The sequence below is a fragment of the Hemibagrus wyckioides genome, linkage group LG09, assembly GCF_019097595.1.
Source record: "Hemibagrus wyckioides isolate EC202008001 linkage group LG09, SWU_Hwy_1.0, whole genome shotgun sequence".
NCBI lineage: Eukaryota > Metazoa > Chordata > Actinopteri > Siluriformes > Bagridae > Hemibagrus > Hemibagrus wyckioides.
In genome coordinates, this window is record NC_080718.1 from 10,392,260 (window position 1) to 10,415,704 (window position 23,445).

A 23,445-nucleotide genomic window follows, 5' to 3' on the forward strand; every position below is an offset into this window, starting at 1 on the left:
ATGGGCTTCATTTATCAAGCTGGAAATGAAAGAATTTATTTGTAAATAGTTTGCAGGAACGTTTACAAAAGTAATTTTATTCAGGAGTATCTTGGTCAGAAAACTATTTGTATCCAGCAAAAGTGCCCGAATTTGTTTCAAATTAGATATACAGAGACCGATTAATGTGAGCCTCGATCAACAGGCTTTAAATTGTACAGCCAGCAAATTTATCTTCAGCTTACTCTGTCAGGTTTGCCTTACATGCTTAGTGTATTTTAACAATATAAGATAAATAAGAATAGCTTATTCAGTTTAAAAAAATAGCACCATGCAAAAGGAGAAGGTGTTAGCCTACAAGCTGAGCTGCAGTACTAGAAGAGTTTACACCTTAGCTTAGGAGAGCTCTTTCACTGTGTTTAGGATGCAAATGTATTTATTTATATGTATTTTGGTTGAAATGTTTGAATGTCTGAGTCTTTTATTTTCTACTTTAATCTAAGTATTTGTGTTGAACTGGTTCACTTTCAAGGCGCTGAAATACTCATTCCAAACACACGACCGCTTGTGCTTCGTCATGGAGTACGCAAACGGCGGAGAGGTGAGTGTGGAATGCCTCTTGAACTAATTCACTTAGTTAGTTGAAGTGGTCTTTGTGGCGGTAGGCAATAAATATTCAACCCTTTCCCTCCCAATAGCTTTTCTTCCACTTGTCACGGGACCGGGTATTCTCCGAGGACCGGGCACGGTTCTATGGAGCAGAAATCGTTTCTGCACTGGACTATCTGCACTTGGAGAGGAACGTAGTTTACCGCGACCTGAAGGTGAACAGATTTTCCGAGTGAATGGTTGAATTAGTGAAAGTAGTTTAATGCAAGACTAAAGGCTTTGTTTGCCTTCTAGGACAGAGCTTTGAGTTCCACTAATGATGTACACACACATTTGTTTTGTTGTCCATGTGATATGGTTTCACAGACGCAATTATTAATGCAGCTTATTAATGCTGCATCTGTACATAAATTTAAACTGCACCTTAACCCATAGTAGACAATTGGAGTTTTTAAGTTTTGTTTTCATTTTAAAAACCTGCAGTTTTTGGAAACAAGCATTTTTGCTCTTTGGGACAAGCCAGATGTCCGTAGAAGGTCAGAACTGTCAAATATTCCCTCACCAAGATAGAAACACACACACACACACACACACACACACATATCAAACTCCCATAAACTATTTCGAATCATATTTCCTTAAATAGCAATAGAGAGGTTATGTCATCCTTCATGTGCTTCATCCATTTGCACATTAGCAGAGCACTAAAATAACATTTCCCCACCTCGGATATCATCTCTATCAGGAGAAACTGATGGAGTTTACATGCAGTCTTTGCATCAACTAATGCAACCAAATAGACCAACAGAGCACTGAGCCATCTCTATTCTTCAACACCCCCCCACCCCACACACTTACTCATTCACCCTGTAATTTCCTGATTTCTCCACCTCTGTCCTGTTCCCCCTCTCTGTCTTTAAGCTGTGCTCGGGATGTGCTAAGGTTCCTCTGAAAATGCCAGAGTAGCAGGATGGGGCAGTTTGTGCTGACTGGTGTGCCTGAGCCTCTGGCCACGTGTGAGCTACAGCTGCCAGGTGACTTTTAGTAGCCCCAGAGACAGGGAGGACATGCTGATATTAAACCCCTGCAACACACACACACACACACACAAACGTTGGAGTGCTTACACACTTACTGTGTTAGGCCAGTGGTGCTCACTGCGGCTTTCTGTCCAGCTATAGATTTATAATGGAGTTGAGTTGAACTCTGTTAAATATGATGTTGGATGAATGAATGGATGTTTGCAAGCACAAAAAGCACAGTGAATCACTTAAAAAAAAAAAAAAAAAATGGGTGAGAAAGCTTATCGTCTTAGGTTACGAAATTATAGTGAAATTCAAACTTTTCTTTTTTTGGTGCTGTGCTGGAAACATTTTACATTTATGTGAACTAAAGCTCTGTGACATAACCTAGACTATGTCTTATAAAGCTTCATAGCATGTTGTCATCAGGGGTTCAACAGGGTTTCTGGTGGGATTTGGCCCACCAGAATGCAGTGAACATGAAACTGGAAATCCGGCATGAGTCTGGCTCCGGCTCATACGCCTCTTGCTTCTTCCTTGTTCTGGTTCTTTAGCTGGAAAATCTGATGCTGGACAAAGACGGCCATATAAAGATCACCGACTTTGGGCTTTGTAAAGAGGGCATAACGGACGGAGCCACTATGAAGACCTTCTGCGGCACCCCAGAGTATCTGGCTCCTGAGGTAAAAAACACATATTTCACAGGTTTGCCTGGATTAGACCATCGGGTCCTTTCAGGCATTTTAATAAATACATAAATAATGATTTTATTTTCAAAGCTCTATTGCAGCTCATTTTGTAAGTAAGCATAGAAGTTCTGTGTGTTTGTATTCTTGTCCCTTTAAGAGTAAATGATTTACTCTGGCAGGAAAGCTGATGTGGAGAGCAGCTGTGTATCGATACACACATTGTGATAGTGTTAGGGTGTGGCTCTCACCATTGCGTGCAGGTATGACATATGGCACTTACACAGTAACTCGATAGGTCTGTGTGTGCATGTGTGTGCGTGTGTGTGTGTGTGAGCACCTGCCATCAGCATGAGGAATGTTTTCCGGGTGAAGGGTGCCTGTATTGACATGGTTGCCTCAGTTTGGTATTTACTGGGAGATCAACATGGCATGTGAGCTTTGATGCCAGCCGAACGGACTCCCTATTACTGAGAGCCCCTCACGCCTCAGCTGACGCATACCCACACTCTGACGTAGTTAGGCATCACCACCATAGCTTTAATGACTGATAAATCTTTGATAGACCTAAAATCAAGTTGTAATGAATCATATAGAAGGATCAACTGAGGGAAATGTTTGTCATTTTTGGCCAGGAGTACCAGAATGTTGGATAGCAATGTTATTATTGCTGCTTGACTATGTACTCAACATTTTAGCTCCTCCAGTTGGGCCACCTGTGCTAATGAGGACCTCTCCATGACTTATTTCACACTCTGTTTACGCATTAAATCTTTTCAAGCATAAGCTGTCCCGAGACGCCTTACCTAAATAGACCTGCCAATATTTCTCTGCCTATATGCCCTCTCACCCCTTTTCTCCTCATGTTGACATGACAACACAGCCCCGTTATTTTAGACCTGCTGGTGAGGAGGAGGAGGAGGAGGAGGAGGAGATCACTGTGGAAACAGTGCGACCTCTCCGGTGGGCTGTGTTACAGGTTGTTCTGCCATAAACAATGAGCTTGTTGTTTGGGCGCAGGGCTATGGAATGCCTTTCCGTCTGGGAATATTCCGCCAGGCCAGAGAGAGAGAGAAATGGTCACTCAGGATACACTCAGACATTCTTTCACTGGGTGTTTGCTTATAGTGAATCCAAATCAACAACCTGCGTGACTAGAGACATCAGCACACGAATATAAAATAAACAACCACAAAACGGTATAATCATAATTCTACTTATTTAGTTTATTTAGACGAAGCATATCTATGCACACTGAGGGTCCTCCTATAATAATAATAATAATAGCATCTTAAATCTATTTGAGTAATAGATTTGTATAGGGTCATTTTTTAAAATTTCCTATGTGAAACGATATTAGCCAAAATATTCAGTCAATTATATGATTTACACACAAAACTTTATATATATATATATATATATATATAATGTATATTACATTTAATGAGCAGTCATATGTAAAAGGATCAGATGAAACCACGATTAAAAGTGTGTTTTCTTTTCCATGTTTGTACACTAAATAGTAAATAGGATTTTACTGCAGGTAGGAACTGAATTTCTGGGTGGGGATCAGAAGGGACCGTGTGTCCACACATGCCACAAGATTGACCTGAGAAATAATTCAAGCCACGTTACAGCACAGAATAGAGAACATCTGAACGTCTCCTGTCATATCGTGCCAATGGAATCACAGCTCTGTGTCACACACGTACATAGACAGCGAATGGTCTCCTGTTGATCTGTCCCATGATGGTGTGAACACAGGGTGAGGCACGTTTTCACTTTGCATTCCTAATGAACTTGCTTATTAACTTGCAAAAATGCGGATGTGATCAGTGGCAACAAGATGTAAAATCAGTTCATCATTCAGCGTGGCAACGGTCAACAGCATCAACAGTCATGCAGCGTTCATCCACGTAGTTGCTATGGGGTGTGTGTGGGGCTCTGCAGAAACATTGACTGACTCCAAAGTGTACCATTTGTAAAGGTTTAGGTTTGGAGACATTTTTAGAAAATGACAGAGCAATGAAGAGGAAAGGGAGTCGAAAGCGGAGAAGAGAGGGCGACCTTAATAAATATGAATCACTGGATGTGTGCTGTTCTGTTTGTGATAGTTACTCTAAAGAGCATGTACCAAATGTTTAAACATTTATATGACTATTTCTTTCGTTTGCTTTATTTGATGTGTGTCCTTGTGTTTGTACAAGATGACAGGTGGAAGAAAATAGGTGGCCCTTGTGTGTATATGTGTACCCAGTGCTTCTGAGGAAGCCTTCATGCTTCCCTGGGGGGGACGTTCCTGTAACCGTGTAAGCTTGGTGCAGTCTGTGCTTGTGTGTGTGTATGAGGGACAGGCTTTGGCTCCTGGACTCCTGGCAGCTCCACAGCTGTGGTGCTTTTCTACATATAAGGGGCAGCTGCAGGCCCAGCTGTCTGTCTCTGCCTCTCTGTGAGTCACACGACAGCGGCGCTGGAAATAGAGAGCAGTTAGTAATCCAAGCAGCACGCTGGCTTCACCTTACCACCATGGGCTTAGTCTCCCCCTCTGAGGGCACAGCGTTCACTCTGACCTGCTCACTAGACTGTGGACGCTGCACTCTGCTGTGATATACACAAACTAGGCCAAAAATCTCGAATATAGGCGAATGACCCGACAGACTGCCTTGTAAATTAAATTAAAACATACCAGAAATGTATGGCCCCTCCCAGTCCCTTCACAAGCTTTGTACAGGGAGTTAGGTACAACATAAAAATGATTCTTTGAATTATAAAGATGTCTTTTGTAATTATTTAAACAATTAAGGTACAGTCTGAAAGTGAATTGAAATGAAATGAGCTCAGCTCTTCCTGTTTATTCTGCAATCAACAAGGAATCTGTGGTTGCCAGAGTCATTGAAATATGACAAGCAAACAGCAGAGGGCTGTAAAAATGATAAAGTGCATCTTTAATGCAGTGGGTCTCAAAGCGCTTTGCAGCCAGGGACTCTTGAGTGGAAAATAAATGCCACAAATCTACTCAGTACAGATTTATTTCATGAACATTATTTAAATGTGTACAATAATATTTTGGTTGTTCATTGGAGCTGTAGTGCTTTCTATTCTTGAACTTTTCACAGATATCACACATAATGTCCACGTTTTATTATCAGCCATCTCTTGAGGTTTGAATTTACTGCATTTTGTTATACTGACCTCTGAAAGGCTAATTAAATGGGGGGGGGGAAATCGTGGACCCCTGACTGTGCTTCATGGTGTACACTTCGAGAACCACTGTTTTAATGAAAGACTTCCACTGAATTTGAGTGCTTCACAATGTTTCCTGAGTGTTTTGTAGAAACCCTGATGGGCTTATAAAAGTGTTTTATGAATAATCGGTGCTTATACTAGTTTAAACAGGCTGGCAAAAACCAGTTGAACCTCCACCACACTACCTCATCTCCCTACATGAATATTTAGGCTAACGATCACAATGACAATGAGGGGAAGTGCTTTTTGAGGTTTTTTTTCCCCCACTCAGAAGAATTCATTAGAATTGCAGTATTTGCTGCCAATATGTAGGGAGTTCACATGCAGTTAGCTCCTTGAAGATAGCCCTCAGTGATCACAAGCCCCATCTTTACTACATGAACTGCAGGGTGTCAGTATACATCAAAAAGACACATACTTGCACAGTAGTATGCTTATTTCTGAGTACAGTTTAGACCAGAATCTAAAGATTACATCTGTAATCTTTAGTGGAAGACTAAACGTAATGCTAAATACTAAGATCATATTCTGTGAGTATGTAGCTCACGCTAACTCACTGCTTTTTTTTGTTTTCTTACCAGGAGTTAAAGTCGAGGGTCAGGAAAAGAACAAAATACAGTCGATCATTTTGCTCTGAGCAGAAACAAATATTTTTAATATAATTTAGTTTTTCTGGTCTTGGCATTCCTAAAGCAGTTCAAACAAAATGAAAAACCATTTACGTAGGCTGTAGGTAGGCCTAATATAATAAAATGGTAGGTTTGGAAAGCTATTGGACTTGGCAGCTGTGTTTGTATTGATAAGGACATGTGTACACACACACACACTTTGGGCTTTTACTATTTTTGTTCTTGTCTGTAGCCCATAAAACTTACCACAGGTTGTTATGAAAATAAATCCAAATGCAGGGTTAATACATTGTCAGTAGACATGATAGCTGGCTACATGCTGTCCCTGGTCTGGGGTAGCTGGCTAAGCTACAAACATAAGTTTATGCTGAGAAAACATTCACAGAAAATTTAATTGGAGCCATATATCATTACATCAGCCACAGCTATTGACCATAGATTTTTGTGTGGCAGGACGATATTAATAATAGCCTCAAACACAATTACGTTGAGAGGTTATTAGACTTGACTTGCTCCAAACTACTATCGATATATATAACTTTATATATATATATACACACACACACACACACACACACACACAACTAGATCCACTACAGTCTAATGGCTCGTTTTGAGCAGTTTTAGCTGTACCTTTGTTTAGTTGTGTTTGATATAGCAGCGTATTATTAACCAGGGTTACTAGATTTCAGCAAAATTTCCAACCCACATACATTTGAAAGTCCATACAAATGACCTGAAAACTATCAAAACTTTGACTTTTGTTGCAAAGATCATTCAGTACACCACAGACCTTCTGTGTACACTTACACTTTGCCTGTGTTTGCAGAAGTGAATTCGAATTCATTTTGGTTATTTTCAAGAAAACAGTATGTTGGTTGTTGCAGAATATTTCCAAACTAGAAATATTTCAGAATATTTCTGAACCTGGTAATCCTGTCCTAGTGGCTGCTCTTCCTCCACGGAATATGGTGATAATAGAGCAAGCATGGAGCAGTGAGATTTATGCCCCAGTGGACCCCCTGTTAGTGCTTGTTACTTACTCTGTGAATTTGATGTCCTGCTGCTCTTCAATTGCACAAAATCTAGAAAGACAAGTAAAAAAGCATTGAAATTAGCATTTGAGCTAAATATAAAATGTGTGGAGTTGAATAAGAACTTTATGAAGAGTGACATCTGCCCCTGTGGATGAGCTGACACTATATTGTATAGAAACAGCACGTGGAAAATAATACACCTAATCAAATCTTAGAGATATGATACTGTTGGGCAGTGGTGGCTCAAGTGGTTAAGGCTCTGGGTTGGAGGATCCGGGGTTCAATCCAGCACCACCAAGCTCCACTGTTGGACAACTGAGCAAGGCCCTTAACCCTCTCTGCTCCAGGGGCACTGTATCATAGCTGCCCCTGCGCTCTGACCCAAGCTTCCTCAGCTGGGATATACGAAGAATATATAATGTATGTGTGGTGATGATAAAGGCTTCATGCCCTTGGTTCTTCTGATGCAAAAAAAAAATTAAGATATAGGTACTAAGCTAGTGGACTATATGGAATGGAAAAGAAACTATTATTAGCCATTAACAGATTTCACATTAACGTTTCTGTTCCAGATTAGAGGCTTCCTGTTTGCGGCTTCCTGTTTGTTTCTTAGTTCCGTTTCAGTTCCCTGGTTACATTACTGTCGTATCAGTTCAGTTTGGTTTTATACCTGTTTGTAATGATTAACGTAAGAGGTGGACTTGGCATTTTTGCACTTTTGTTTGAAATCTCCAAAAAAAAAAAAAAAAGCAGCTATAAGCAGAAGCAAAGTGCAAAAGTAAGCACTTCTCTGTGTCGGCTCTTGCATTTTCTACGTGCGGCTGAATATTCTCAGACACACATGATCAGCTAAAGAACGCAGCATAAGATGACCAGCTTTCCTGAAACCGAGCAACACCGTTAAACTCTTCTCAGTGCTACCAGTCCTGCCCAAGCTAAACTCCATCTCTGGCAGTTTGGTAACTGCAGTCAGGGAGTGTGCTGACACCATGTTCCCGGCTCCCGAGAGAAACGCTATCTCCAGCCCCTGATGCCAGCTGGGAGCTCTGCCTGACCACAAGCACCCCAAGTACTGGAAAGGGGCCACCCAAATTAAATCAAAACACTGTTATAGTCAGTTCAGCGAGGATGGCGAGAATATATCATCTTATCTTAACAGTCGTGTGTGTCTTATAACGAGGCTACATCCTGAAGAAGTATTGTTTCTTTCATGTCTGTTTATCTCTTTTTGGAAAGCCTGTATGAGGGCACTGTTTAGTGTTCCTGCTGTTAGTATAGACTTGTTCCAGCTAGAGACAGTATCTTAAATGTCTGTCCATGATCCTTATAATATAATAACTGTAGTAAAGAACACTATTTACTTTTAAAGGTTGTTTACCACTGTGTGCGTGATTGGTTTAAAGGTTTGTGGTGGAGATTGTAGAGAATAGGAGGCTGAAATGTGTGTTAATGCAGGAGGATGAGTAGGGGTAAGCAGTATAGGAATGTATTACAGCGCCACCAAGTGGAACAAACAGTGTTTCACAAAGCATTTCCTTTAACTATGCATGATCAGATGTAATGGGAATTATCACTGTGGCCCTATTTTTGTAGCACTACATATAGAATTGCACACATGCTAATAATTTTGAATCAATATAGTAGCACGCTATTCAGTATTGTGTGATATTGGATGTGTTGCAGGTGCTAGAGGATAACGATTACGGCCGTGCTGTAGACTGGTGGGGCCTGGGCGTGGTCATGTACGAGATGATGTGCGGCCGCCTGCCCTTCTATAACCAGGACCACGAGCGCCTGTTTGAGCTCATCCTAATGGAGGACATCCGCTTTCCCCGTACCCTCGCCCCTGAGGCTAAATCACTGCTCTCTGGTCTTCTCAAGAAAGATCCCAAACAGCGGTGAGCAGCAGCTTCTATCACACACATTAAGTCAGAAAACCATCTATATATTCAGCGTATGTAATTATGACTCGATTGCTTTTAATACTGTTATTCTATATGGTATGTGTAGATGCTCAGCAGTTAGCTGTGTAGTTTTATAGCTAGAGAAATTCAACAGTGATGTGTAATTCCACTAGTAGTCATTGAAATAAGTCTTGGCAACATTTCACACGTTGATTAAACTATTCCTTTAATGCTTGTTCTTTAGGTTAGGAGGTGGGCCTGATGATGCGAAAGAAATCATGCGACACAAGTTTTTTGCTGGAATCGTGTGGCAAGATGTTTATGAGAAAAAGGTAAATCTTCATTTTACCATGCACCCACCACTTTTAATAAAACTAGATCATTTCTTTCATCACTGAGTGTTAGTGTTAAAGTGAAACACAACACCTTTAGATATGGATTCTGTGTGATCACACCCTCAGCTGTGGCTCACACTGTAAATAAGGGTTGGTCTTAGACTCATCCCCTGCTTAAAGCTACACCCTGCCCTGTGTTTTTCACAGTGCAGATGACAGCTGTTGAGTGTTTTATCAACAAGAATTGTTCAGTGTGCAACATGAAAGCCTTTTTGCAGTAATAACAGTAGACACAAACAGTTGGTCTAAAACATTTATTCTCTCTCTCTCTCTGTCCTCTCAGCTGATCCCTCCATTCAAGCCCCAGGTTACCTCAGAAACAGATACAAGATATTTTGATGAGGAATTCACTGCACAGACCATCACTATCACACCACCGGGAGAAGGTATCTATCTTAATTATATGTGAAGCTGCAGGTACGCTGGGGGAGGCGGCACAGTGGTGGTGCAGTGGATAACTTAGCCACCTCGCAGCTCCAGGGGTTTGATCCTGAGCTTGCATTATGCTACGTTCACGCACACAGCGATTTTATTACTGCAGGGCTCCAGTTGCTGTACTACTGTATGAAGTCGCCAGTAGGAGTTCCTACTACTGGTTGCTGTAGTAATAACATTTATCAGTGGGTGGTGCAGCAAGCGTTCCAAATCAATTTTCTAGCAGTGTATATATGCATCATATTATACCAGACGAAGGAGAAGCTCTTTGCCACAAATCACGTGAACTCTACTGTCCTTACTCCCATTGGTAGTTCCTCCAGCAAGTCACCTTATATTTGCATAAACTTTTCTCAACTTTGTTGCGTTGCTGGAAGTCATCATCTCTAAGTGAAAATGGATGGTCTATAGTTGCTTTGTTGCTGTAAGTCACTGTATTTGTGAACATAGCATTACTGTATATGTGAAGTTTCTGGTATTTTCCACGTGTCTGTGTGGGTTTCCTCCAGGTCCTCTGATTTCCTTCCACCTTTCAGTAGGAGGAGTGGCTATGCGAAATTACCCCAGGTGTGAATAAGTGTCTGAGTGTGTGTGTATTCCTGCCTTAAGGCTTCGGACCCAGAATAAAACTAACAATAAAGATGAATGAATGAATGAATGAATGAATATACAGTGGGACAGTAGCATTCACTCTTCTACTCTGGACCTTGCACATCTCAGAGATTTTACCATCTTAGAGATTTTGGTGCTTGAGCTCTGACTTAAACTGATGGCTGGAACAAATGTCTTCTCTTTAAGTCGTATTTTTAAGTCAGCAGAAAAAAAATGTCACTTTTTGTATATAGGTGCAGGTTTAATAATAAACTCTGCCAGACCTTTTTCAAGTTTTTGGTTTCTCAAAGAAGTGAATGAGCTTTTGTTGAGAGGTTAGGAATTAGATAAGACCACAAAGGATAGAGATTTCACTGAGCGAGCTTCGCCCCCTGCTGGATAGTGAGAGGTACATCTGGTTTATCAGCCCCAAAACAAGTTAAGCCACCATCTCCCAAGCCTGGTCTTGGAGTAATCCTTATCTTTCACATCTTGTTCCTGCTGTAACACTCCTACTTCAGCGGCTACTTGTTAGTGGAATCAGGTGTAACATTCAAATATGTATGCCATATGATCTACATGATCTTTTACACAGTGTTTTGTTATTTAGTAAACAACACCACATTACAGTGAAGCTTTCTGTAAGTAGATTTAGGGGTCAGCACTTTGTAACAGCAGAAAGGACTTTGCACTTTCCAGTTTCTCTTTGTCTTATTAACTTCAAGAGAATAAAAAAAAAGGATCTGGTTTGGGAATGATTGTTTATAACACAATGTAAGTAGTAACAGGAACTAACTTTAAATGGATCAAAAGCACAACATGATGTCTATTAATAAATGAAAAATTGAAATTGTTGGGAAATTGCTGTGGTGTGTTAGAAATAAAGGACCCCAGGACATGCTGTTATAGGAACATCTGGGAACAGGAACTTGGGCTTCTGTTTTGTTCTACTTTCTTTTTCTTTTCTTTTTTTATTATTATTCTTTTTTTTTTTGTAAAACTGAATTTGAACTTGAGTATTAAGAAGGAATTATTCTGTATAATTATTCTCTCTCTCTCTCTCTCTCTCTCTCATTCTCATTCCCTCAGATGAAAACATGGAGCCATTCGACAGCGAGAGGAGACCCCACTTCCCCAAGTTCTCCTACTCTGCCAGTGGAACCTGCTAGACGCCCCTAATTCCCGTATCAGCCTCCGCGCCACTGAGTCCAGCGCCTTCTGCTGGGTGCTTCGGGTAGCTGTTGCTCTTTTGCACCACTGATGAACATCACATTCCCCCCACCCCCCTATAACTCCACAACCTGACCTAAAGTGTACAGAGAAGCTCTTCTCCTGGATTTTTATCCGCTTCAGATTCTGGCTTTTTTTTTCTTTTCTTTCTTTCTTTCTTTTTTCTTTTTTTTTTTTTTTTTTTACAGCATTTTTGGTTTGCTTTACATTTCATAATATTGTGAACGATAAAACATCAACCTTCCAACAATTTTTATTTTCCTTTGTGGCCTTCTACCCTTCTGATGATTTTTTTTTTTTTTTTCTTTTTGAAATACTGCGGATGTGAGAAGGAAAACACACACACACACACACACACACACACACAATCAATGAGTACATCAGCTGACAGGTTTTATAGCACTTCATAAACCAAGTCAGATATTTACAGAAGATCTATTGAAATGCCAAATATACTTGTTTTACTTGTATTTAAAGACAAAAAGAAGAAGAAAAAGAAGACCAATCATTTTGGACCAACTGAAACATTTCTACATTTTTATACACTGAAAGACTGAATTCAAGAAAGAGAAAAAAAAAACGTCTTGGAAAAAAGTGTAACAGCATTTCAATTAAGCAGAAACTGTATGAATAATCAGTTTACTTCTAGATGTATGGACTAGAATTGCTTTTGCTCCCCCCATCCCCTGCTTTAGGCTACAATTTTACCCTGCATTTATAATCATTTGTACTAAATGTGCAATACTGTAGCAAAATAATAGATAGATAGATTCTAGTACCGTGGTTAAGTTCGAAACAAAGCCAATTCTTATTAGTTTTTTGGTTTTTCTTTTCAGTCCTCAAAGCAGTAAGGAGTTGTTCTCATTTTAATAACTTAAAAAAAAAAAATGCACAGATACAGCTAACTATTCTGGACTTGAACATTATTCCACATGTCATGTATTTTATAATCCTGTTGTCTGGGTACTTCTTTTCCATTCTGCTTTTGACTTTTTTTCCCGCTCATTCCTGTTTTTTTGGTTGTTTTCTGTATTAAGTGCATTATTTGCAGTGCACGTTGCACAGCCTCAGTGAGGTACTACAGGTAGAACTACTCTAACAACTTTAAGGACTTTTCTTACAAACTTTGGCTTTGAAACCAAGGGGACCCGAGTGGCAGAACCAGCTTGCGACCTTTTGGACTGTTTTCTGTTTTGTTTTTTTTAACCTGGATGTGTTCAATATTTATATATTAAAAACCAGCAGATAGACTGTGCAGGAAAAGCGCTCTTCCCTGCTTCGGATGTTGTAACGTTTGTACATTTCGGCATTACTCGGATCGTAGAGGAGCTACATGTAAAAAACTAAACACGTGGTGGTGCTTTAACTCGCAAAGTCGGCCGTGTTTACAGACTTGAAGCCGTCAAGAGTGATCGAGCCTGCATATTTGCTCTGTTTTAATTCGATCGATGAGTTCGATGAGGCGTTTCCGGTAACAATTGCAGCCACAAATTTTCATGGTTTTAGCGGCTGTCGTACTTAAAATGCTGATTCAGAAAGAATGAAATGAGCTACAGTGATACATGGTTATGAGTGTAATTTAAATTGATTTATGAAGTCTGGAACAATGAAAGAAAGAAAGAAAACCCCTTACCTGAAGCTCCTTTACGCTTGAAGGTGACACGAACCAGCACATCTCTCTATTAATCTATTGCAAGGTGTAAATACCGTGAAATTGTTTTCAGATACAATCCAGTACAGTGCATGTACAGATACTGAAATGAGACTTGTACAGTTAGAGAATCTGTTAAGCTAAGCATCATGAACATGTTTTTTGAAAGTGACCTTTGTTCTTGTTTTTGGGAACGGTCACACTTTTTAAGTGCATTACTCTGATCAGTGTTCAGATTTCATGTAGTAATCATCAGGCTAAACTTCAACATGAGTAAATGAATGTAAATGCTTTTTTCCGCCTCTCTAATGACTTTCTTTTTTCCTGTTTAAAGAAGCGATAAGTGAACTTTGTTGCATATAATTGGTCTCTTATGCTTAATTCACCCCCACAAGGTAGTGACCAGCATGTGACCAGACCACAGAAAAAGAATGAAGCGTGATTGTTTATTTCAGCTCTCTAACATTCCACATTTGTGTATTACGTATAAATCTACTTATTGCTTCTTTAAGGCCCAATTGTTACATATGCATATGTTTTCTCATACCTTTTTTTTTTTTGTTTGTTTGTTTGTTTTAAATGGGGAGATATTTTGCTTTTCAGCTGCCTTTCCTCTACTCTCTAAGACACAAACTTTAGTATACAAGTAATATAAACTTTGTACGCACATCTGTTTATATGGCTTCAATTTTTTTCTGTGGAATTGAGCAAATAATAATAATAAAAAAAAACAAAAGTTTGGCTAAAAGTGTTGATGGATCATTTCAGGGCACAGGGGACGTACACGAGAGTGATGAGACAGAGCTGATGTTGGATGTACACTGCACTCCTGATGTTCTCCACAGCTGCCTAGACCTGGTTTGGTTTTATCAGGAGAAACCTGATTAAGCTGCTTAGATCACAGTGCTTGAATCCCCTAGATGTCCGTACAGCCGGGTCACTCGCTGTCTTCAAAGTCCTACCTCTTCCTGAAACACTTAAACTGGCTCTGTTTTTATGTTTTATGTTGTATATAAAACGCAACTCCGTTTTTAGGCTAATGGTATCCTGTCTGTGACCTATTTGAACCAGTGTTAATATATTCATTAATAGAGACTTTAAAGCACTAATCGCTCTGGATAAGAGCGTCTGCCAGATGCCAGAGATGTAAATGTTGAATCTGATTGGTCAGAAAGTGTTGATTAAAGTTCCATAACATCAGATGTGCCAAAATCACAGTTTTATATTAATTCTAGTGCCTCTAGTAACTCGGTGATTAATAACTGAATTTTAAATGTATTCTTTAACAGAGCAAAAGCAATGGTCAAGCCTTCTGTAAAGAGGCTATTAAATGTGATGATGGAAGGAGTCTCCAGTTTTAACAGTCTTGGCAGAATCCTCATAATGGAGCACTTTCACGTTCAATTCAAGCCAAAAAAGCATGATCTAGCATGAGGGCAAGTGTGCAAACAGTACAATAACTGACAGTGCAGGACTAGTACATGGTAGGGCACCAGTGCTCAGTGTTTAGATAAACTGTGCTCTACCTAGACTGACTCGAGTCAGGAAGTCCAGAATCCTGTTGCAGAGGGAGGTGTTGGGGCTCAGCTTTCCAGTCAATGATTGTGTTGAATGCTGAACTAAAGTCTGTGAATAGCATTCGTTCTTATGTGTCCTTTTTGTCCAATAAGGCCAAATGGAGGGAAGGGGGCAATTTCTCTTTTAACCATCATAAGCTGAATTTCTGTCTGTTCGGTTCACTTCAAGACAGAAGAGAAAAAAAGAGGCGGGTGAAGAAACGTGTGTTTAAACTGTAATCGTTAGACTGTATGTAATAACAGGAACTATTTTGTCTCATGGATGTTCCACAATATTAAATGATTTGCATCAATCATCATTAAATGACTTGGCAAAGGATAGAAATCTGGAGAAAAAAAGAAGTGACGTTTAAATAGGTTACAGGGAAATTTAGTCGTATCTCTGATGCTAAAAAGAGTCCTCTGAGTAATCATCTTTAGTGAAGTAACAGTATGCGTACTCCAGTTCTGAATATTTACATTTATGCCATTTAGCATTTGCATTCATCCAGAAGTGCTTCGTCATCTCAAGCAAAAACACACTTGAGTACCATCAGTCTAAAAACCCCTGCTTGGGGAACCAAGTCAAGGATTTGTTTATTTATTTATTTTTAAAGTGCTAATTGAAGTTTGGTGAGGATTTAAGTCTTTAGTCCATTTGTGTAAAGCGAAACATTGACTCGGGTCACTTTATTTCCCACTCCTACCTTATTTCTCCTCTTTTGTAGAGGTACATTTAGAGACTATAGCTCATCTTCTATGCACAATTATCTAGTCTTTCTCTACCCATCATCAGTGTCAGGTTTCTCAACACAGTGCTGCTGCACCTGATCCACTTGACCAGTCGTTTGAAGACCAGCTGATTATGCAACTGGAACCGGGTGTGTTCCTGCCTGCTTGGGGCTTCCTAATGCTTAGTGGATAATATTGCATAACCCTTGTTTATCTGATAAACAAGTATGACCATGCTCCCGGTTGGTAAAGCTGGACTTGCCGGTGGCTTGCATACAATCCCCATGCATTATTCTGATCATACTGATGAACAGCAGCTAGGTTGTTTATTTATTGATTGATTATAAAATCATTTTATTAGTTTTAAAAAAAAGGACATTATCCAATAATCCAAGGAGTAAGTACAGCCCTCTGGAAAATGGCAGTCAGGTAACTCTAGAGCTACCACTTCTCTACCACTATACCACTAATGCCTCTATGAAACAATTGGTGTTTTGCAGAATCTAGAGCTAACTAATAATCATCTTCAGGAAGAAATTTTTTTTTAACTATCTGCATTCAGAAATGCCTCGTTCTCCGTCATCCATACTATGTCTTCATTTTCATGTTGGTATTTGGTGGGAGTTGCTTTGCTTTGGACTAGATATGTGATCATTCAATAATCTTTTGATTTCACCCCTTTTCTGCCAAATTATTGTCTTTCTATACTGTCTTTATATTCATTTCCATTTAAAGGTTTGAAATGGGTTGGCTTCTGAAAGACAATTACTATTATTTTTTAATTAAAATACCATTAAATTGATCAGAAATACAGATCAGGCGTGTTCAATCAGATCAACAAGGGGTCAGTGGGGGCAGGTTTTTCAGTCAAGCAGCCGATTCCACCTGTTTAATCAGCTGATCTTGGCTTTCAGTAGGCTCTGTTGTGGTGGTTGTTTGGTTGGGATGAAAACCTGCACCCACACTGGCCTTTTCCTGATAAGACTGGACACCCCTGGTTAAACCCTTACTCGCAGTACACTAGCATTCTGTTCTGCCAGCAACTTAATGGACATTATCAATCAGTATAAACAACTGAATTATTTTAATGGCCACAAGTTTGTTAAGAGATGAGTCAAGACAAGGTTGGGTTTCTGTATGTAGAGTAGTAGTAGTAGTAGAGGTTTGAAAGCACTCTGCTGGACAAACAATTGACACCTTTCTGCAAAAACTCTGGTAGAAAGACAACACAGATATAGCCTTTTTGTTAGTAAAACAGTGTATACAACTGACAATGAAATAAGAACATTTAAACCTATAGGTAGTAGACTAGGAAAGAAAAGAAATACTTTATTATAAGCCTGTTTATATGAGCCAGTAACCACTGCTGTGGAGTGTAACATCACAAATAAATTTAGGGCTAAACATGGGTACCCCCAAAACAGGCCTCTTGTAGAAAGAGTTAATGTTGTAAATGACTATTATAGCTAGAAACAGCTGCTTGTTAATGGAATATCCACAACCAGCAAATCCTGTGGTCGAATGGTGCATTGTGTTACGGTGTAAAAAGGCTAATTCATCATAAGAAATTATATTGTGCACAATTATGTCAGCACAGCTAAGGGCCTCCTGGTGGCGCAGCGGCAGGATCCCACGCTCTCATTGCCGCAGCCCGGGTTCGATTCCTGGGCAGGGTGCCAACCAAGCCCGGATAAAAATGGGAGGGTTGCGACAGTAAGGACATCCGGTGTAAAACCTGTGCCAAATCATGCGGATCAAATCATCCGTTAAAAACAGCGGACCCTGCGCGAAACAAAAGCTAGGATTAAAAAAAAAAAAAGTTAGCACAGCTAAAAATCCCTGTGCTCTTTAAGGAAGTAAGCTACTAGAATATCTGGAGCATCAGCAGTTGTGGGTTTGATTACGATCTCAAAATGACTAGAACAAAAGAGCTTTCATCTGAAACTTGTCTGTCTTTTGTTGTTTTGAGAAAGGAAGGCGAGAAATTGTCAAGAAATTAAAGATAGGTATGTTCTACTGTCTCCACAGATCAGCTCTGATGCATAACTCTACAGGAGGACACCTTACAAGGTCCTCAGCAAGCAGCTTCATTAAATATTACCTGAAAAAAACACCAGCCTCCTCTTCAACAGTGCACGGACCAGGACTCTGGGATGCTGGCCTTCTAGGAAGAGTTTCAAAGAAAAAGCCATATCTACGACTGGCCAATAAACGGAAATGTTAAATGGGCAAAAGAATACAGACACTAGATGGATAATGATTGGGTGGAAAATAGTGTTATGGAAAGACTAATCTTAGTTTATGGGCCTTTTTTTTATATCACAGAGGTGCAGAGCAAATGAAAAGATGCTGGAGGAGGACTTGACAAGGTTAAAGGAATCTTTGAAGATTCATTTTGCAACACTGTGCCATGTCCTGTGGATGCCACTTGTGGAGACAATTTCATCCAACCACAAGACAATGACCCAAAAACCAGAAGCAGAAGCAGTCTGCAGAAGCAGTCAGCTGGAAGTCTGTCTGTAATGGATTAGCCAGTGGATTCAGCAGATCTCAACTGTGAGTAGCTTGACTAGATGGTATGAAAAAAGTGCCCATAATAAGTGCCTATCTAACTTGTAGTACTTGAGGATGAAGGGAGTGAAAATGATGCAGATGTCAACAAACTGACACCTAGAATGCCAAACATCTGCACTTGTTGAACTTGTTGTTTCATGCAGAAATCATTATTTTTAATCTAGCCAATCCATCCATCTAACCATTCTCTATACCACTTATCCTAATCAAAGTCATGGAGAACCTGGACCCTGTCCCAGGGGCATAGAGGCACAAAGTATGGGACACCCTGGACAGGGTACCAACCCATCACAGGGCACAAATCATACACACACTCCCCCATTCACACACTACAAACAATTTAGAGATTCCTCTCAACCTATAACAGGTATCTTTGTACCAGCAGGCAACCCCTTAAGCATGGAGAGAACATGAAAACTCCACGCACACAGGGCGGAGATGTGAACTTAAACTTGATATGTGAACTTAAACTTTATCCCTGGAGGTGTGGGGCAAGTGTGCTAAGCACTAAGCCTTCATGCCCTCAAACTTCCTGAGGGATTCAGGAACTGGTAGTGTAGGAAGCGTACAAACATCACAAAGTAGATACCTAACAAAAAAAACCATTCTAAGCAACAAAACATAACTTTTTATTTGTGTAGTTATTAAACACACTCCATAAGCATGCATTTACATGAACTCACAGAGAATCGCCTCACTCATGCTAGCCTTGTAATGGTTAACTTTTTAACCAAAAAGTTATACATTATACTTCCTTGGTTGCATATTGATCTTATAGATATGACTGTACACCATTTGGGGGCATTTGTGTTCAGATTTGAAGTGTATGCTGAACTGTTTGGATCCTGTATGCTTTTTACAATTATTCTAACCCACCCCATAAACCCTGAACTCCTACAGTCAGCGTTGAGAGATTTTTTTTGTAGCTGCTTAATGACTTCTAGTTCCCAAAATAAAAACAAATGTCATTTTAATCCACAACAACCCTGACCAAGATAAAGCCGTTGGATAAAGAACGCATCATAATAATATGGCTAATAAGTCCCAGTTTCCCATCCCTATCAAACCAGTGTGCATTATTTTCATATAACAGCATGATCATAGCCATAGGTTAATCCTTACTTATTAAATCTCAGGTGTCACAATATCAGATGTTCCACAGTATTAAAGGTAAATAGACACATAATGTGATGTTCATGCAGGTTGTGTTGTGAACCTATTGAACATTGTTATTGTGTTGTGTTAATGGTATTGTACAGATTCCTGCTCAGCGTATATGTTGTACTACGTGCTGTCGGGTGTGTTCGCTGTTTCCACAGGCTGTAACGTCGTTCCAAGGCCGTGGAAAACAATATTTCATTCTGCTGTAGGCTTGTATATGATAATACAGCTTTCTACTTCGATTTAATAAATTAAAAATGGTACTTCTTGGCTAATCCCTGTGGTGTAAAAGGAATAAAACATTGTAATATGCTGGTATTGCCAAATGATCATCTATGGTTTGTGTCAAGCCACATTACACCGTCCTGTCCTACATCAGCACACCCTGTCTATTATATTCCTTACATATATTATCTAATCCTGCTTATATTAAAGAGGTTACATTAAAACATTAAAACCCATAAGCTGTGATTAGGATTTGTATTATATTTTAGCTCCATATTCGGAAATCACATGAGTTTTCCACTTGATGTAGATCACATTAGGTTCTTTTAATAAACTTTAACTTGTCTAAGTGTCTTTGAGACACACTACTGTGCCTTACACTTTCCTCGTGCTCATATACTGTATTTGAGGACAGGACCAAAAAGTAATACAAGACAGATTTTAATGACATCTTTTAAGTAAAACGAAACAAAAACAAATAAAAAGTTGTTTATGTCTCCACTTTTGCTTCCTATTCATTTCAGCTTGGTCAGAGTACATTTCCATCTTGTTACTGGACATGAATCAATGGAAAAGTCTGAAACCTTTGAGGTTCAGCTACAAAACAGTGCATCTCTCTCTCTCTCTCTCTCTCTCTCTCTCTCTCTCACACACACACACACACACACACAGATTTAGCCTGTGTATAATCTATAGATCTGGATTTTCCTGCCTTTAGCCCCACATGGACAAGTACCTCAGTCTGTTTCAATGGCGTCATCAGGAGCAACCTGCCAAGGTGGAGAATAGGGTTGCCAGATTGGTCAGCTATTAAGGTATTTTCTTCCATTTACTGACCCTGAATAAAGTAATGTTGCGTTGATTCTATTCACTATTTTTCATGTACTATAATAATAATAATAATAATAATAATAATAATAATAATAATAATAATAATAATAATAATAATAATAAGAGTACTCAATAATACCAATACAGATACTGCAGGAATACCTATTTACTGCTAATGACTCTGGAGAGCCATCAAACATTTTCTTCTGCTCTGTGCTAGTTGCTGCCATGTGCAATAAGTGCCTTGTGCTGAGTTTAATGTTTAAGGTGCTATGTTATCTTTAATAGAGAGCATGAGATTGGATGACCTAAGTGCTCAGAGCCTTATCAGAACAGTATCAGTGAGTAATAATTGCATGTTAACACACTCAGGAAAATCACCAAGCTGCTACTGCTGTGCCCATGAGCAAGGCCCTCAACTCTCAACTGCTCAGTTGTATAAATGAGATGAATGTAAGTTGCTCTGAATAAGCATGTCAATCATTTTAGTGACCATGCTCAGTATTAATGCTTTGCACATTCCCATCAGCTGCCTTGTGATCTATACTAAACCCGATAGGATGGTTTAATCGGTTTACATGTATTGTAGGAAGATGCTGCAGTACCACATCTTAATGTTTTCATAGAGCAGAGTTTTGCTTTGAAATTGCTCATCTGTTCATCAAAGTAAATTAGACTTACATCACATAGTATCATGAATGGTGGTGATGCCCAATAGCAGTACTGATGCATCCCAATACTTCCACTACTACTAATACTACTAATATAATATCTGCAAGATATTCGATAGTAAGATAATTGATAGAATGATGGCCACAAGGAAGAAGTTTGTAGCAACTATGTCTATACCAAATGATTTCATATTACTGTTTGGTTAATTCACTTTAAATGTTTATATTGGTCAAATTAACATGTTGGCCTTCATAAAGCCATACTGTGTACAGAAATGTATTATTTGGCCAACCTCCATATGAAAATGCTTATGAACTTCATACAATGAACCTGTATGCCTTTATCATTTCATAACTGGTTTTGTAACCGAGTTTTATATATATATATATATATATATATATATATATATATATATATATATATATATATATATATATATATTTAAAACTCGGTTACAAAACCAGTATATATATATATATTGTATATACAATTGTGATGTGGTTGGAAATTAGTTACAGTGGTTACAGTTGTGGGAATGTAGAGGTTTGGAAATCTGGCAACCTTGGAGTTAGGGTAGAGCTGAGTGGCGGAGCTGGGAGAACTCGCTGCTCTCCTGTCTGTGAAGGGAGGGTGTGTGTGTGTTAGTTTGATCCACCTGGATGACAACGGCTTTTGAACTGTACGTTTAATTTCTTGAATTTACCGAAAATTTAGCTCGGGTTTTGAAGTGTCACGGTGTATAATGGGAGATCTGTGACGATGTGGATATTTGGGAATGTCAAAGTCAGAGTCGTTTTGGACTTCACTCATTTCCTGTTGCTGAACCCTGACTACAACACTTTCCCTCGTCCCTGAAACTTCATTGTGGGTAAGTAGTATAGTGTGGCCTGGCATTTAGACAGAACTATTTTTTATTTTAAACTTGTTAAGAGGATGGACGAGGAGGAGGAAATTTGTAGTGTTCATTTCTGTCTGAAAGCTAAGCCTCGGCGTTTAGCTACGCTAGCTGTATGAGGCGAGCCATTCCTCATATCGACAGCTGCCTCGTTTATCTCTCATAAAATATATTGAATTTAACTTCAAACGAAAAGTCACTTGTCCTCTGAAACACAGCTTGTGTTGGAAGAGAAGAGACTTTGTGCCTCAGAGCAACTTCCTGTGGATTCAAAGCAGATAATCAAATTGGAAACCAGGATGTTCTCATATATATATATATACACACACACAGGGAGAGAGAGACGACCGGCTTCGTCCTAAACCGCATAATCCTATACTAAATAGTCTGCCGCAAACATGACGTCACCCATGATTACCACCTGTCCCCGCGCGATATGGTTTAGTGCGTTAGTGTGTGGTTTAGGACACAGCCCAGGTCTACTATTAACTAACGCACAAGTACACGAGCTCTGTATTAATTAGACTGCAGATAAAATCAGGGGTTTACTTTAGTCTTTGGTGCTAGGTTTAGGCTACATTTACGTTAAAAAAGAGAATAAATTTTGTCTGAAATGTCAGTTATCTAGTTAACCTGCTGATTGAAGTCTGATTGAACAGCCGCCATAACCCAGGCTGAGCTGCTCAAACTGGGACACCATGGTAGATAGAAATCCTTATTTAGTTCATAAACTTATCTGTCTACTTTGTGTCTTATTTATGTATATATATATATATATATATATATATATATATATATATATATGTATATATAATGTATATATAATGTATATATGTATATGTATATATGTATATATATATATAATGTATATATGTGTATGTATATATGTATATATATATATAATGTATATATGTGTATATATATATATATATATATATATATATATATATATATATATATATATATAATGTATATATGTGTATGTATATATGTATATATAATGTATATATGTATATATAATGTATATATGTATATATAATGTATATATATAATGTGTATATGTATGACAAAAATCTCAAACATTTAAGTGAAGAGAAAGCACTGGTACACCTTTTGGTAACACTGGTCTACCAGTTTGATCTGTATGTGTTTTGGTGGCTGGTAACTGGTCAGAACAAACTGGGTAGTTTTATTTCCTTTGACTCAGACTGGCTTTATCAAAACTGTCTGCTTTCTTGTCGTTCATTATTTTTGAAAGTTTTGCTCGAGAGCCTGCAGTGACGTTTCACACAGGAATGAACCTGAAATACTGCGACTCAGACCAACGGAAATAAATGACCTCTTATGTCCTCATCAGGCTTAAGGCTTTACAGGAATGACTTGCT

General features: G+C 39.1%; 2 protein-coding genes across 4 annotated transcripts in view; both read left to right on the plus strand.

Moving 5' to 3' along the window:
* The window catches only part of akt1 (v-akt murine thymoma viral oncogene homolog 1), a 58,690-nt gene extending 44,984 nt beyond the window's left edge, over positions 1-13,706 (plus strand). The window contains exons 8-14 of the mRNA XM_058399371.1: positions 512-580; positions 678-803; positions 2,165-2,293; positions 8,892-9,106; positions 9,357-9,444; positions 9,791-9,893; positions 11,623-13,706. Coding sequence (XP_058255354.1) covers positions 512-580; positions 678-803; positions 2,165-2,293; positions 8,892-9,106; positions 9,357-9,444; positions 9,791-9,893; positions 11,623-11,702 — 810 coding nt within the window. The 3' untranslated portion in view covers positions 11,703-13,706. The remainder of the gene's footprint in view (positions 1-511; positions 581-677; positions 804-2,164; positions 2,294-8,891; positions 9,107-9,356; positions 9,445-9,790; positions 9,894-11,622) is intronic.
* Positions 13,707-21,745: 8,039 nt separating this feature from the next.
* Positions 21,746-23,445, plus strand: part of cep170ba (centrosomal protein 170Ba) — a 33,125-nt gene continuing 31,425 nt past the window's right edge. For 2 of the 3 annotated variants that reach the window (XM_058398909.1, XM_058398910.1), the window contains exon 1: positions 21,746-22,033. The gene's annotated coding sequence lies outside the window, so the exon portion shown is untranslated. The remainder of the gene's footprint in view (positions 22,034-23,445) is intronic. The other variant, XM_058398911.1, reaches the window with a different exon arrangement.